At 37.0% G+C, this 16,260-nt stretch overlaps 1 protein-coding gene across 1 annotated transcript in view; it reads left to right on the top strand.

Moving 5' to 3' along the window:
• LOC133532546 (zinc finger protein 761-like) overlaps positions 1 to 16,260 on the top strand; it is a 110,983-nt gene that overhangs the window by 12,014 nt on the left and 82,709 nt on the right. The window contains exons 7-11 of the mRNA XM_061871271.1: positions 783 to 941; positions 2,839 to 2,943; positions 3,414 to 3,512; positions 9,661 to 9,789; positions 10,229 to 10,876. Coding sequence (XP_061727255.1) covers positions 783 to 941; positions 2,839 to 2,943; positions 3,414 to 3,512; positions 9,661 to 9,789; positions 10,229 to 10,876 — 1,140 coding nt within the window. The remainder of the gene's footprint in view (positions 1 to 782; positions 942 to 2,838; positions 2,944 to 3,413; positions 3,513 to 9,660; positions 9,790 to 10,228; positions 10,877 to 16,260) is intronic.

Raw genomic sequence — 16,260 nt, 5'->3', positions numbered from 1 at the left:
GATATATATAATATACAAATATTAATACTACATTATGCAACGAGGGGAGTAAAGTTTTGGAGACGAGGGTGATAATTCCCGACAGCCGCAGGCTGGAGGGAATTACAGACCCGACTTTGCAATATTCTTACCTTCGGAGTTACACACAATGTTTTTTATCACACTTGCGAAGAAAAAACTAAATTTTAAGCGAAATAATTCTTAAATACGGTGTTAATTCAAACATTCGTCCGCCATTTTGTAATTTATTGACAAGTTAGGCATCGAAGGCACAGACCTATTCGGCATTCAGCCACGATTGAAAATTATGTAAAAATATTTTAAACGGCTTTTAAACTAATCAAATTAAATAATTTTAACTATAAACAAAAATATTAAATTCTAAACGTATCGTAACGTAAGGTATTTTGTATACTTAAAAAGAGACGCCAACCTGCATATTGTTAAGTTATCAAGTTACTGAATAAATTATTATTATTTTATTATTATTATTTTTTTTAAACGTCAGTAATTTAAAAGTAAAACTCATTTATGCTACTTGGTTTGTATAAATAAGTGACATAATTTAAAAAAAGCTAGCTTTTTTTTCACAATCCATAACTCCCGCGGGAACAAAATAGGCCTTCGAGCAAGTGTGATGAAAATACATAGAAAACATATCTGTGCTCATCACACAAACAAATGCCCTTACCGGGATTCGACCCCAGGACCATCGGCTTCATAGGCAGGGTACCCACTAGGGCAGACCTATTTATTTTTTAATTGATATGTCGTCGTTGCAGTGCGACATGTCATTCCAAAACGCATCAGCGTTCGACACGCACAGCCTCCGCAAGCACCTCGGGAAGCGCTACGCGCCCGCAGCCGCAGCCGCAGCCTGCCCGCGCAACTACTCACGCGGGCGCACGCTGGTGTGCGACCAGTGCGGGCGTTTCATGATGGTAACTACAGTACAATCCCGTTAATCCGGCACTAACTCTTTGTAACATACAAGCACAAATGTATCTCACTGATTTTTTGAAGTGAAAACTTCTTTAGCGGCTCTGTGCACTTTTTGTGATGGTGGAAAAATTTTAAACTCGCGACAGGTCACGTGACCGACAGATTCGACAGATTGAAAATTCGTAAGACGGACACGTGACCTGATTGAAAAACTGTTGTCATGTCATTGAAGCCAGTAGTTACATTTTTAATGTAATATAAATTGTCACTGATATATATTATAGCAAATACTAATAATTAAAGCAATTCGTACAAAATTATTTTCCTTAACCATTCCAAAATATCAAAAATGCACAACGTTAATATTCAAGTTTTCACTTCTGCCAGCACTCCCGGAGTGCAACTCGTTGTTTTTTTATTTTTATTTATTTGAATCAAAAGAAGATTACAAAAAGCCTTAAACTACTAATCTGCCAAACTGCAGTACAGTTTGTTGGCAGAAAAAAACTGAATCTACCCTCCATCAACTAATACAGCCCGGCACCTTGAACATGTCATGCTCGCTTAGAAGTCTGCTTGCGGTGGCGTCCTTGATCGGGTCGCCACTTTCCCGAATGAAGGTATTATACACGTCATACTCGTAAACAGGTGCTGTTTGTGGAGACCGGTCTGTTTAAGCTTACACGGGGTTATTATGTTTTTTTTTTTTAGGAAAAGGTAAGCATTTGACCACAATCTCACCTGATGGAAAGTGCCGATGTAGTCTAGGATGGAACATGCTTTTGAGTGGCATTAACGTGAGATACTTCATTCGGTTCTTGTCTGTTCGTCTGATTAACTTTTTTGTCTTTTAATTATTTACATAAGTATTCAAGTCTTGGAGACCCTCTACATATCTAAAGATAAATTTATGATTTTATTTACATACATATATCTAAAGAATTTTAGTATTTGTTGGTTTTATTTTTTTATCCAGGTTTTTTTGTGTAATTTGACATTTAGAGACAGTATACATCTCTAATAAAGTATATATTTTAAGGTCTCAGGGTGGATTTGAGAACAAAAACGGCAGAATAACAAATCACAATTATTTTATTCAAAGCTCTAATAAATCTCACAAAATTAAAGGAACAAATCGCACATTTTATATTACATAACGAAATATAAAATAACAGCATGGAACGATATCAAAGTAGCTCGCGCAAACACGACGGCAGCCGAAGGCAAAATGTTCCGAGCAACAGTTTGCACCGGCTTTTATACCCTATGCGTGGTAGGGTAGACTTGATGTTGCCAACAATATTATTTCATCGATTCCATATTTGTAATTTTTATTGTTTGTAAAAATTGACGACCAGTCTGGCCTAGTGGGTAGTGACCCTGCCTATGAAGCCGATGGTCCTGGGTTCAAATCCTGGTAAGGGCATTTATTCGTGTGATGAGCATGGATATTTGTTCCTGAGTCATGGGTGTTTTCTATGTATTTAAGTATTTATAAATATTTATATATATTATATATATCGTTGTCTAAGTACCCTCAACACAAGCCTTATTGAGCTTACTGTGGGACTTAGTCAATTTGTGTAATAATGTCCTATAATATTTATATTTTATTATTTATTTAAAAGTGCCCCAGTGGCCTATTTGCTGAATAAATGTTTGATATTTGGTAACTACAGTACAATACCGGCTAACTTGTGTAACTGTAGAGCCGGATTAGAAGGAACTTTTTGATTACTGGAATAGCAATTCTGCATATATTTTGATTTTTAAGTATGACGTGTAAATATACTATACTAAAATAATGTAATGTACCGCAAAGTAATTTAACATTTTGTTCTACAATATTATCGGTAGGTACGGTGACGTTGAGCTAACCTAACACTATTGTGACAGAACGCAGCCCTCCTCCGGTATCACTTGCTGCGGGTTCATCAGAACGTGAAGCCGTTCGCCTGCAACGAATGTCCGAAGAGATTTTTCAATAAACCGGCGTTGCAGGTAATTTTGAAGTACATGCATATTGCAGGCATATGGTTTCTCACATACACCTGCAACATATGCAGGTATATAAGTCAATTATATCAAGAATACATTAATAGTTTCGGAGATGTTGGGTACCTAACTAATTGTTTTCTATGTATTTAATGAAAGCTACTGCAATTGGTTTTAATATTATTAACCAATTAAAACTATGGTTTTTTGCTCCAGTCATGGGTTGTATAGCACCATTAATTTACAAATATTAATGAAAAATTAAACTTAAGCAGCTCTTTGGCTCTTGTTTATGGTAAAATGTTGCCAGCGATTAAAAACTGATGGTAAATACTTGTTTTACAGGATTTGTCTGTACCATCCCATTACTGGTGCCTGTTCCATTATAGGGGTGTTTACTATATGACAAAGAAATGTACAGTCAGCAATGAAGATATATTTTTTTTTGAAAAATGTATTTACCATTTTTATTGCAGGTTCACATACGTTCGCACACCGGAGAGAGGCCGTACCCGTGCCCCGCGTGCCCGCGCGCCTTCAGCGTAAAGAAGAACCTCAAACGACACTATCTCACTGTAAAGTCGCTTTTCAAATTAAATAATAGCAAAGAGAATTGTGAAATAGAGATGCATCTTTCCACACATAATTATTTTAGAACGCCGTTCGACTTTGATCCTTATTCTTTCACTTTTATGTGTTAAATATCAAAAAGTGGCGCCATCTAATAGATCAAAGGCCAAAGGTATAGCGGCATCGTTTCGAGCGATGGCGCCATAACCTTTAGGTAGTGCGCGGTAAGATGGTGCCACTTTTTAGGGTTCCGTAGTCAACTAGGAACCCTTATAGTTTCGCCATGTCCGTCTGTCTGTCTGTATGTCCGAGGCTTTGCTCCGTGGTCGTTAGTGCTAGAAAGCTGAAATTTGGCATGGATATATAAATCAATAAAGCAGTCAACTTCGTACAATAAAATCTAAAATTTTTTTTTTGGGTACCTCCCCTACACATAAAGTGGGGGTGAAATTTTTTTTTCGCTTCAACCCTAGAGGTGGGGTATCGTTGGAAAGGTCTTTCAAAACTAATAAGGGTTTTCAAGAAACATTTTTTGATAAAGTGAATATATTCGGACATAATCGCTCCGAAAGAAAAAAAATGTGTCCCCCCCCCTCTAACTTTTGAACCATAGCTCCAAAAAATATGAAAAATATCGTGGAAGTAGAGCTTAAGAAAGACATTAAATGAAAACTATAGCGGAGATGATCAGTTTAGCTGTTTTTGAGAATTTTGAGTTATCGCAAAAAGTTTTCCCTTCATAGTAAAAAGACTTACTTTAATTAGGTACTGATTATGCAAATTTGCCTATTTGTTTAACTCGGGTGAAAGGTACCGTTTCATCCCTTGGTTAACAATTTACTATACTTTAAGCTCCAGTTTAGCTTATTGTGACGGAAGAGTAACTACGGAACCCTACACTGAGCGTGGCCCGACATGCTCTTGGCCGGTTTTTATATTTAACAAATTGAAAGAATAAGTATCAAAGTCAAATGGCGTTCTAAAAGTTTTAATTAAGTATGTGTTGAAAGATGGCAGTAAATTTACGTTGCTACAAAAGTTTTCTGTGACAATACACCTCTATTTCAAATTCTCTTTCATAATAGTATTTTACAGTACATATGGGGCTACTTTATAGCACTAGTGCGAGAAGTAGCATATTACGTTACTGTGTCGAACATTTAAAGGGCCATATGTACTGTAAAACGTTGTACGATACATGTGCGAATAGGTAATTCGCAACTCGTGTCGATTTAAAACACTCCCTTCGGTCGTGTTTTAATTTATCGCCACTCGTTTCGAATTTCCTATTTTTCGCACTTGTATCGTAATGTACTATTATACAATCGTGATACAGAGCTTTTCAGTCGAGTACTGTATTTTGGCCCCGGCCGCCGGGCCCCGGCGGGTGGGCAACGACACCTTCTCGTAACTCATGAGGCCCTGGTACTTGCTCCGCGCTAAATTCTATTTTAAGACAGATTTTTCTGGATTTTGACCACCGTAGCCTATGGAGACTAACAAGCAATGGTAAGCGGTTTTCGTAGTCTATGGATGTTGCTATATTAATGGTGTCACATGTGCGTTTATGACTTATGAAGCAATTCTACTATACAACCTAAAATAAATAAATAATTTGAGCTATCGTTTTGTTTCGTCCTCTTGATCGCGGCGAGCTATGATTGGTCCATTTCATTATAGTTGACTAAACCGTCTCGAAATGAATATTATAGTTGAGTTGGGACCCCATACATGAAAAGTCGTACCCAATGGAAATCTTAATTCAACCATTACAGTCGATGAGTACAAAATAGTACATTACGATACAAGTGCGAAAAATAGGAAATTCGAAACGAGTGGCGATAAATTAAAACACGACCGAAGGGAGTGTTTTAAATCGACACGAGTTGCGAATTATCTATTCGCACATGTATCGTACAACGTTTTACAGTACATATGGCCCTTTAAATTTTTGACACAGTAACGTAATATGCTAATTTTCGTACTAGTGCGGTAAAGTAGCACCATATAAATAAATAAATAAATATTATAGGACATTATTACACAAATTAACTAAGTCCCACAGTAAGCTCAATAAGGCTTGTGTTGAGGGTACTTAGACAACGATATATATAATATATAAATATTTATAAATACTTAAATACATAGAAAACACCCATGACTCAGGAACAAATATCCATGCTCATCACACGAATAAATGCCCTTACCAGGATTTGAACCCGGGACCATCGGCTTCATAGGCAGGGTCACTACCCACTAGGCCAGACCGGTCGTCAAACAATATGTACTGTAAATGTTTTTTTTTTTTCCTAAAACATCTTTGCAGGCACATGAGGGCATCCGCGATAACATTCCCTGCGGCATCTGCGGGCGCGTGTTCACCACGAAGGGTTCCATGGAGATGCACGTGAGCACCGTGCACTGCGGCCGGCCGTGGCCCAAGCGGAACCGACCCAAGCGCCCGGAAAGCAGTTCCACTAAGATGACACATGACAAAAATGACGCGACAAATGCATGATAAGACATGGTATTACTCTTATCTGACAGAATATTATTTGTCAGAAATACACTTCGCATAACATGTATCAGAAAAACTTTAATTCGAATGATACTTTCGCATAAATATATACTTGCCATAATAGTCATATTGCATAATATTCATTTGGCAGAATTTTCTAAGTGGGTTAGGATTGGGATTTCTGTCACATAAATGCGAAAAAAAATCTGTGAAGTAATATTAATGTTATGCGAAAAGCAGTATGTCAAAAGTATCTCTGCCATACAAAATTCTAATAAACAACTTTCTGTAACACATTATTAAACCTAAGACATGCGATGTAACTACGTAAATATACATATCAGAATATAAAAGGATGGACTGCTCCCTAGTTGTAAAGACATAACAAATCATGTAATAAAGTACTCCATGTTATTTTTTTATGAAAATAAAAATAAATATTAAAAATATTAAAGTTGTTTAATTTATTTCAATAAAGTGATGCAACGAATACGATTCTTAATCACTAAATAATAAACATGTTTTTATTTTAAAGAATATCTGGAGTGAATTATTTACGGAGCTAGAGAGCGAGACGAAATTACCAGGAATTATCCTAATATACACTATACCTGTCCTTACTTTACCTCCGGAATATCTTGAATTCAAGTCCAGTTGGATGTAAAGGTCAAAGAAGGTACGCTCAATTGAGAACTAGGCAAGTCAGTTATGGTTATGCGCACATGAAAGAGTTCCAAGTCAGACTGAGAAATAAGTCACAGAAGATGAAGCTAATGGAGCTTTGTACACAAAGATGAACAAAGGTAAAAAGAAGAACATTTCCAAACAGAATCAGAAGTTGCAAGTACTTACAACACCTCAACAGTCAATTATTATCTTGTATACCAAATTGAAAACAATAAACATATTGTTTTACTATAAAGTATGTCTTTATTTTGGTTTCCATTATTTTGAAACTTTTCTACATAATATTAGGTCTACTTGGGTGGCTCACAAGTTAATGTTTTGTTTGATATCTTGTAAACAAAAAAACTATCAAAGTTACAAGAAATCGAACAAAAAATTAACTTTTAAACCGCCCAAGTAGAACTAATATTATGTAGTACGCAAGTACCTACACATACGTATGCATATGTAGATGTGCACGCACACATACATAGCTAGTTTCGGATGCAAATCAGAGATAGCGCTTCGAAATTAGTTTCCTTATAATGCTTCAAGAGGGCTCTCTTTTCCTTTATACTTACTTTACTCTTTGGTAATAACTACCCTACTATTCAATATACTCTATGGTAATAACTACTTAAAAATAAAAGTAAGGCTGGGCTATGGCTAAAAAACCGGACGCCTGCCTAATAAAACTGTATACAAATTCATTTTTGACAAATGGTGTCTCGCTCCCACGAGATGTGTCCACACAAAAAGCGTCATCTAGGATGGCTGAAGAGCAACACCGGTGTGAGGGCTGAGAGTAAAGAGGTGTCACTGGAATTTCAACAAATACCTATCCCTTTCGCCACTTACGTTTCCACATCTCCCTCGAGAACGCAGCTCTTGCGGCTCCACTCTGGCTGGCCGGCTAAGGCAAGACAGAGGCAGAGAATCTTGATCCACCCACCCTCCTTCGGGTGATAGAAGTCTCCAGGAACACTCGGGTACGTGGGATCGCTACTCCACAACAGCTCGCCACAAGCTGCCCTGGGTTGTCATTATTTGTTATTTTTATTTGTGATAAGTTATTTTTCTGTTTAAAGGCATTAATTTGACGTATAAAACATGATCAAATCAATCGTAACCAATTTTGAAATGTAATCAGATTGGACGACAAAGTCGCGATCCGGTACGCACGTCTGTTACTGCTTTATGTTTCCGAACGAATGAATCAGTCAGAGTCAGTGTCACCATAGCAAAAAAAAAGTGTCTTCACAGCTGTAAGTTGTTCATATTGTTCATGCGTTTGTTTTTCAGTAAATAAAATTCAAGTATTACTAAAGCTAAGTGAAACAAGTATACGAAAATGAATAGAACGCAAACAAATTCACTTCTGCAGCACGAGTTACTATGCTGCCGTGTTTGTTTAATGCTGGACTGTAGACTGTACAATATCCATGATTACAAACTCGCCGATACTTTTACTCGCATCTCTGGGACGCCTGTAAGTATTAGCTAATAATTATATATACCTCAAGGCGGTGTCTGACAAGGCCCTCAACTCCTCCAGAACTGCCTCGCACAGCTAAACAGTGGAATGAATTGGCGCCTGCGGTATTACCGGACCGTACGTCCTTGAAACCTTAAGAAAACGGCGTACTCTCATCTTAAAACCGGCAACGCACTTGAAAACCCTCTTGTGTTTGCATTGCAGGCAGGGGCGTAATTAAAAAATTTGGCGCCCTGGGCCATTAAGTTTCGCCGCCCCAGTACGCCGCTCCTGGCCATGGGCCATGGCCCGGTTGGCCCTTGGGTAGACACCCAAGACTTTTTATAAGGATTCTCCTGGCCTGTTGTTTATTTGAATTTTGTATGTATGTCACTTTATTGCATATAAACAGGTTAACATAAAACAGACAAAACAAACCAAAAAAAATGTTATTTTGTTTTGTAGACCATTCTATTTTACAATTGTTTTTTTTTATGAATTTCTTTGCTATATATTATAACACAAACAACCTATCCTATAATTTAATAATGCTTAGGGCCTGTTTCACAATGTCCAAGTAAAGTATTGGATAGCTAATTAATAACTAAATTAACTGTCAAATAACACTTCCTGCAAAACTTTGCACTTTATCTACCAGTTAAGCTTATTTGAAGATTGTGAAACGCCAACGATGACTTTGTTCATCTAATAAGATTCAGACGTTACTTAGACATTGTGAAACAGGCCCTTGAACCCGTATTTTCTTTATGTAAGTGAATTGTAATATTCACAAATTTGGACAATATTCTAAAGCCATATAAACCTAAAGTCATGTTGAATCAAAGCTTGCTTCAATCTCGTACTTCAGATGGGACGGGTATCTCGAGAGCAGCGAGATTATCTGAAGTGATGCAATAATGAGTAGCTTTTGAAGGGATTGATTCTGTTAGCTAGTTTAGGTAATACAATGAGGAAACTTTTAGTCAATTGAGGACAATACATATCAGGGGTCACCAATTAGTTTCTTCAGGGGTCTGATTTAAAAAAAATTACCATTGTGGTCAGTTTCTACTTGAATTTATTAAATAAGTAACAAATAATATAGGTAGGTGGTCTGGGTCCAGACTGTGGTCCGCCATTGGATGACGCCTGATATATATCCTTTGTCAATTTTTGTATTTAAGAAGCCCTTCTACTAAATGCATATATATAATATAATATAACTAAAACCTAAGGCTACAACTAAGTGCTCTATACATACAATACTTTATTACATTACTTTTTACAGCAATTCATAGGTATAAAGGTTAGGTAGGTAAGTAGTCCATCTTAGGTATAAAGAGTAGATAAGTATTTATCTCAACAATGTGCAACAATTTGACTGTATGAGCTAATTACATAAAAGGCTGGAATCTCCCATTAAGTATAACAATACTTGTGTGGGAGACCCATCTTCCATTACACAATTTTTAAATTAATATATGTATGATTGTAGGTGTCCAGGGACAGGCTGCCACAATACCTGTGCGCGTACTGCTTCACGCTGCTCCTCAAATGCTCGTCCTTCAGAGACATGTGTCTCCGTACGCTGGAACTACTCACTCCCGCGCTGCTCAAGGGGGCGGTAACTATTGTTTTTTCAAACAAATAAATATTATTGGACATTATTACACAAACTGACGAAGTCCCACAGTAAGCTACAGTAAGTTAATGGGTACTTAGACAACAATATATATATAATACATAAATATTTATAAATACTTAGGAGCACCCATGACTTAAAAACAAATATCTGTGCTCATCACATAAATAAATACCCTTACCAGGATTTGAACCCGGGAACATCTGCTGTATAGGCAGGGTCACGCAATAGGTCAGACAGGTTGTCAATGCAAAATAAATATATAATATACATCCTTTTGTGAAGTGACTTCATATCTTAAAACAATTTATATCAAGCAAATATGTTCGCAAGCTATAGGTACTATAATCACAATCTTGACTTTAATTTTTTCCTTTCATATGTATTTTTCAACAGTTAACTTCATATTCGTGCTTTTCAGCTGGATACAGATTATGTTCGCAAATACCAAAACCCTGACCGGTCGCTCAACTTAACTCAAACTGAGCTCGAATTTATTGAGTTAAACCCATCAGAAGATTTTTTCAATGGACAAATACTGACCACACACATAAAAAATGAACAAATTGCGCCGGTAGATGTCATCAATGAAGTTCCTGAAGTGCCACTTGATGTCCAAAAAGATTTAATTGAAAACAGTGATAGTGTTACTGACAAAATCGATTCAAAAGATGGCATAATCAGCAAGATGAAAACTGAGACTTCAATTGTGAAAAATATCTTGTTAACTGGAAAAGACATAAATAGCAAAAAAAATATTAGGACTCCAAAAAAGACGAAAAATGAAAAAAACTTAAACAGCAAACTAAAAACTAAAGTGAAGGAAAATATCTTAAAAACCGGTCAGGTCAGTGAAAGTGTGGACATTCATAAAAATATAAAGACGGAAAAAGATAACGAAATGATGACGACTGATGTGAAGGATAATAAAATTGAAATTAATGTCACTGAAAAATGTAATGGTGACAATCTAAAGGAAAGAAAAAGGGGGAAAAAGCGATCACACTCTGAATCTAATTTAGCGAAATTTGCGAATACCATAGACCATAAACTTGTTACTTTGAGCAAGGTAAGAATAAAAACTCTTAAAATACTAAAATACCTTCCTTACGCCTGAATATTTACTAAAACCTACAAGATTATGGCTATAGACAGCCATATTTTTTAGTATTTACTATTTTTGTGTACCAAAGAGAATTTGAAATAAATGTGGATTGTCAAAGAAAACTTTGTAGTTACAGTAAATTGACTGCCATCTTTATATATGGTTATGGCGCCATCGCTCGAAACGATGCCACCATACCTTGATCATATCTTGATATGATCTATGATTTGGCGCCACTTTTAGGTAGATATTGAACAAATTTAACACATATCATACATAAAAGTTTTAATCATGTGTCGAAAGATGGCAGTAAATTTACTGTGGCTACAAAGTTTTCTCTCTATTATATTCTCTTTGGTTATACTTCACACTTTTTTTGTCAATTAACATTTGAATTTACTCCCGCGGACGCTTCGGCTGTGGCATGAGGGATGAGCTCCCTGCCGAGGTGTTCTTGAAGGGCTACAGTATGGTGTTCTTCAATAAAGGAGTGTACAGCTTTTTTAAGGGTCGGCAACACGCATGTAACACCTCTGGAGTTGCTGGTATCATAGTCTATCAATATACTCTATGATGGTGACTGCTTACCATCAGGCGAGACTGGTACTTGTAAAAAAATGCAGTCTATTGTAAAAATACTACATAATTATACTTCATTTTCGGTATGCTAGGCCAATCAAATCAGTTAAAAAAAGCGTTTTGTAGAATTAAGTCCCAGCTAGATAGAATTATTTTAAATGCCTTCATTAGGTCCAAAATACGTGTAAGTAATCCAAGTTTTGGCCTTATGAGATAATTTTTTTCTTTGGATTGATAAACCACTCGATGTAGAAGGAGCACACCATCAATTATAATGTTAATGGCACTACCAGCAAAGTTTGGTGGATCAAATCAGACACTGGCAAAAAGGAATTTTCGGGTTTTTGGATGATCATACGAAAAAAAAAAAGAAATAAAAAATAGCGGCCATTTTGTGTAGTTTGACAAAGATATCATAGAGTCAGACCAAGATAAGTTGGTAGCGATTTTGATAGCCGAGATAGCGCAAGTGTTATTTTAGACGTCAAACATCTACGAAATTATCGCGTTTACTTAACATTTGCACAGGCTAATGCTTTGACTAGCACGTTATCTTTTCACGAATTAGCAAAGTAATATTTTGTGTTTTAATTGTAGTTTAACTATTTGATTTTTATGTTTATGTATGTGTAGGAAGAACAACTGGAAGAGATCGCAACGCGTAAGAAGTCCCAGAGTTACCTGGAGTTGCCGTTTAAGTGTGAGGACTGCGGGAAAGGGTTTGGCGTGGAGTCCGCCTTCAACAACCACCGAGTCCGGCACAGTCCGGTGAGTCCGCTCTGAGCCTCCATTTTTGAGGGTCCCGTACCCAAAGGGTAAAAACGGGAGCCTATTACTAAGACTCCACTGTCCGTCTGTCACCAGGCTGTATCTCATGAACCGTGATAATTAGGTAGTTGAAATTTTCACAGATGTATTTCTGTTGCCGCTATAACAACAACAACTAAAAAGTACGGTAGGTGAGTCCGACTTTTTACTTGTCCAATTTTTTTAGGGTTCCGCACCCAAAGGGTAAAAACGGGACCCTATTACTAAGACTCCACTGTCCATCTGTCACCAGGCTGTATCTCATGAACTGTGATAGCTAGACAGTTGAAATTTTCACAGATGATGTATTTCTGTCTCGGTGGGCGAGTCTGACTCGCACTCGCGCTTTTTAACATTGGTATCACGAATAGACCATGAATACTGGATTTCCGGTATGCACCATTCTTACCTCTGTTAAACCCCATGATTGGCTGTCCGCCATTACTGCATTTGTACAAGTTTTTATTTAACTTGCCCTGTTAGTATGTAAGTTTCTTAGTGTGGGTCAAATCTTGAAAGCTAAATTTGACCCACTTCCCGATTTGCGATTGAGCTGAAAATTTGCATACATATGGAAATCGGGTGTACCGAGCTGATCTGATGATGGAGACAGGAGGTGGCCATAGGAACTCTGTGATGAAACAACGCAACCTAATTGTGTTTGGGGTATTTAGAATTGTCTCGATGAGTATTAGTTGTCTGTGGCTGAAAAAGTACAGTCAGCGACAAGACCTTGTACAGTCACGTCTGAAAACATGGACACGATCTAAGTGCCAAAAATATGTATACACGACTATGGTCCATATATAACGGTAGTGTATACATATTTTTGGCACTTTGTCCGTATCGATATTTTCAGACGTGACCGTACCAAAAATGAAATTTGCAATGTATTTATTGTGTAATAAAATTGAAGTAACTATTTGATTTTAGAGCATTGGACCGCTCTCCTGTAACATCTGTGCTATGCGCTTGCTCTCGAGCAAACGGCTCCGTGAACACCAGAGCCGGCACCGAATGAAGTACATCTGCAATCAGTGCAACTTCATCTCCAGAGATAAGTTAGTAAATCTAATATCTGAACTAAACATGTTTCGCTGGCGTATGGGTTCGCTAAGGAACACATATGCCTGCGAAATATGCTGCATGACAACGGGAGGTGACTGCGTGCGTTGTGATGGGTGCTGGCTGCGATCTATACAAGGGGACTTTTTCGATAACGAAATCGGTCCATCTGCAGCAGTTTATCTTTTTGGATTTCCTAATATAATTAAAACCTTTGGAGTTGAAAAATGGAGATTTATTTATTTATCACAAATGGTTACTGAGTATTGAGTAATGTTTTGAATAAATAAATAAATAAATAAATAAGTATTTGGGGATAATCTTACATAGATTAGCCCACCCCAAACAATATTCTGTATCTTTAGGTATTTAAATAAAAATAAACAAACAATTTGTACATTTTCGGGTAGTTATAATAGTTATTGGTTAACCAACCAAATATAAAACCTGACTTCAACCTACATTATTTGATCACGTAATGTTTTCATCTACCCTCAACTGGCTTAAGCAGCCATTTGAGGGTAGATTTTGTTTACTTTTATTTAAATACCTAAACATACAGAGTATAAGCAAAGCTTGTACTATATGTACTAGGCGCTGATGTACACTTCACTTTACTATTTACTAACTAATGGTTTGACAAGTGTCCTAATAAAAATATGGATTTTTCTAAAACAAATATAATCATAAATTTTGGACCCGGGTAAGTCCAAGTAAAGAGAGGTATGGGCACTGTGAATGTCATCTCGCTTTGTGTGGTAGGGCACAGCACAGCGGATGTCATTCCAGATCTAGAGCAGAACCCAACTGGGGAAGTACCTCCACCTTACAGAAAACAGCAGCCAAATAACACTAGACCCTACTCATAGTGTTGTGTTCCTGCCGGTGAGTAAGGTTGCCAGAGCTCAACGAGGGTGCGGAGTGATAGTGTCGGCAACGAGCATATGACTCCTCTGGAGTTGCAGGCGTACATGCACGGAGACTGCTTACCATCAGGCGGGCCGTATGCTTATTAAAAAAATAAAATTAAAAAAAAACATTTATTCCGGTAAAAAAAACCCTGATTTTACAATTTTGTTTTCTTCTGCCAAACTGTATTTTTTTATTTTTTATTTAAACTTTATTGCACAATACATGAAGAGTACAAATGGCGGACTTAATGCCAGAAGGCAGTTTGTTGGCAAAGGGAACTCCCTCCACCTCTACTTGCCACCGACATAGTATAAAAAAACCATTCATATGCACACTTATATCATGAGTTATATGACGCAGGAGTCAAGCGAATAAGCACCACGCCACACACGCGGGCAAGACATACACGTGCCCGCACTGCGAGAAGAGCTTCATGTAAGTACTTAAGATTATTACCACCAGACATCTGAGCCTATAGTTTATTATGTGTACCACAGTATAACGGGTCCAGTTCACCGGACTATATCGGCCTGTCAGTTATTCTGACTGATAGGCCGATATCGTTCGGTGAACACCGTCCGGGTAATGTGAGCCCCCTAAGAAAGGTTTCTTTTTAGACCCAGTAGTCCAACTTTGAACATTTTATAATTCTCGTTGGAAATTCATAATTTCGGACGCAGGGCTGTGCCAAGGTATTTGTTTTATTTTGAAATTCCTTGCTTATTTTAGACCCGGTACAAACAGAGTGATAATATGTATACACCGTGTTTTTATTGAATTCAGTTAACTACGGGATATGAGTAAGTACGTTTAAGGAAACTAAATGGCATAGTCAATAAAAAAAAAATCTTTGGTATATTTTTATAAAAAGTAATTAAATGTTGCATATAGCATTGTTGTAACACGGTCATTACATTTAATTCAACTAAACAATTGAAAACGGTGATATATCAATGTCATTTCAAACATCGATCGTCCGAGATAGCACTTCCGTTTAGTGTCAAATTTGCACACTCGTACTAAACACTAATCAATATGTAAACAGGTCCTAATGCAAGTGTATACGCTCGTAAGGGCCTTATTATAAGATAAAAATAAATTATTGATTATTTCCGAAATGGAGTTAATTAGAATACCGGTGTCTTTGAGAAAGTTAGTTAATTTAAGCTCAGGAATGCACCCTTGAAATTAACGGAAATTTAAAAAAAACACGGTGTATAATAGGCACCTATGGTAATTATTTAAGGTGTTACAAAATTACTAACAATATATTTGAGAACATAATTAGTATCACATTCCGACAATGAAAAAGTATATTAGCGTCAATAAACCCGGCTGCAGCGCAACCTGCAGAGTATAAAACAAAAAGTAAATAATAAAAAATATTTTCAGTAATAAAAATAAAAATATCATAAATAATATTTACCCGATGGCGATGGTTTACTTCCGATGTCTTAAACGAGATTGACCGATAGATGCCGCTAGCGTCTAGGCCGTATTTTATCAATTTTGTAACCAGTTGTCACAGGTTACGAAATTGTTTTGAGTAAATATTTTTTCTTGCGAGCTCCGCGCTATGAGCATAAACAATAACACGTGTCTTCCGCTATGTAGTGAAAAGCGCTTACGAACAGAGAACCCACTTAGCCAGCTTATTTATAAGCTAAACTGTCGCCTGCAGGATTTTCAGATAAATACGACCATTAAACCTCCAAGAAAAGGGCTTAATGTAATAACGTCTAGTCCGGCAACACACTTCCAACCCCTCTCGTGTTGCGAGTGTCCATGGGTAATGGTTGTTGCTTACCGTCAGACGATTTGTCTGCTCGTTTGTTTCCTAACCACCTGAGACCCAGACACAGTTGTTTTGTTGTTGAATTTGGAACCTTTTGTTAATAGATGAAAGCTAAGAATAGATTGTGGAATAAGTACAAGTAAGTACAAATTTGCCTCAGGAGGATATGTATATTTATTATATCTTAAAA

The sequence above is a fragment of the Cydia pomonella genome, chromosome 27 (genome assembly GCF_033807575.1).
Source record: "Cydia pomonella isolate Wapato2018A chromosome 27, ilCydPomo1, whole genome shotgun sequence".
NCBI classification, from domain to species: Eukaryota; Metazoa; Arthropoda; class Insecta; order Lepidoptera; family Tortricidae; genus Cydia; species Cydia pomonella.
Note: the sequence above shows the minus strand (reverse complement) of the source record. Positions and strands in the feature narration are given on the sequence as shown.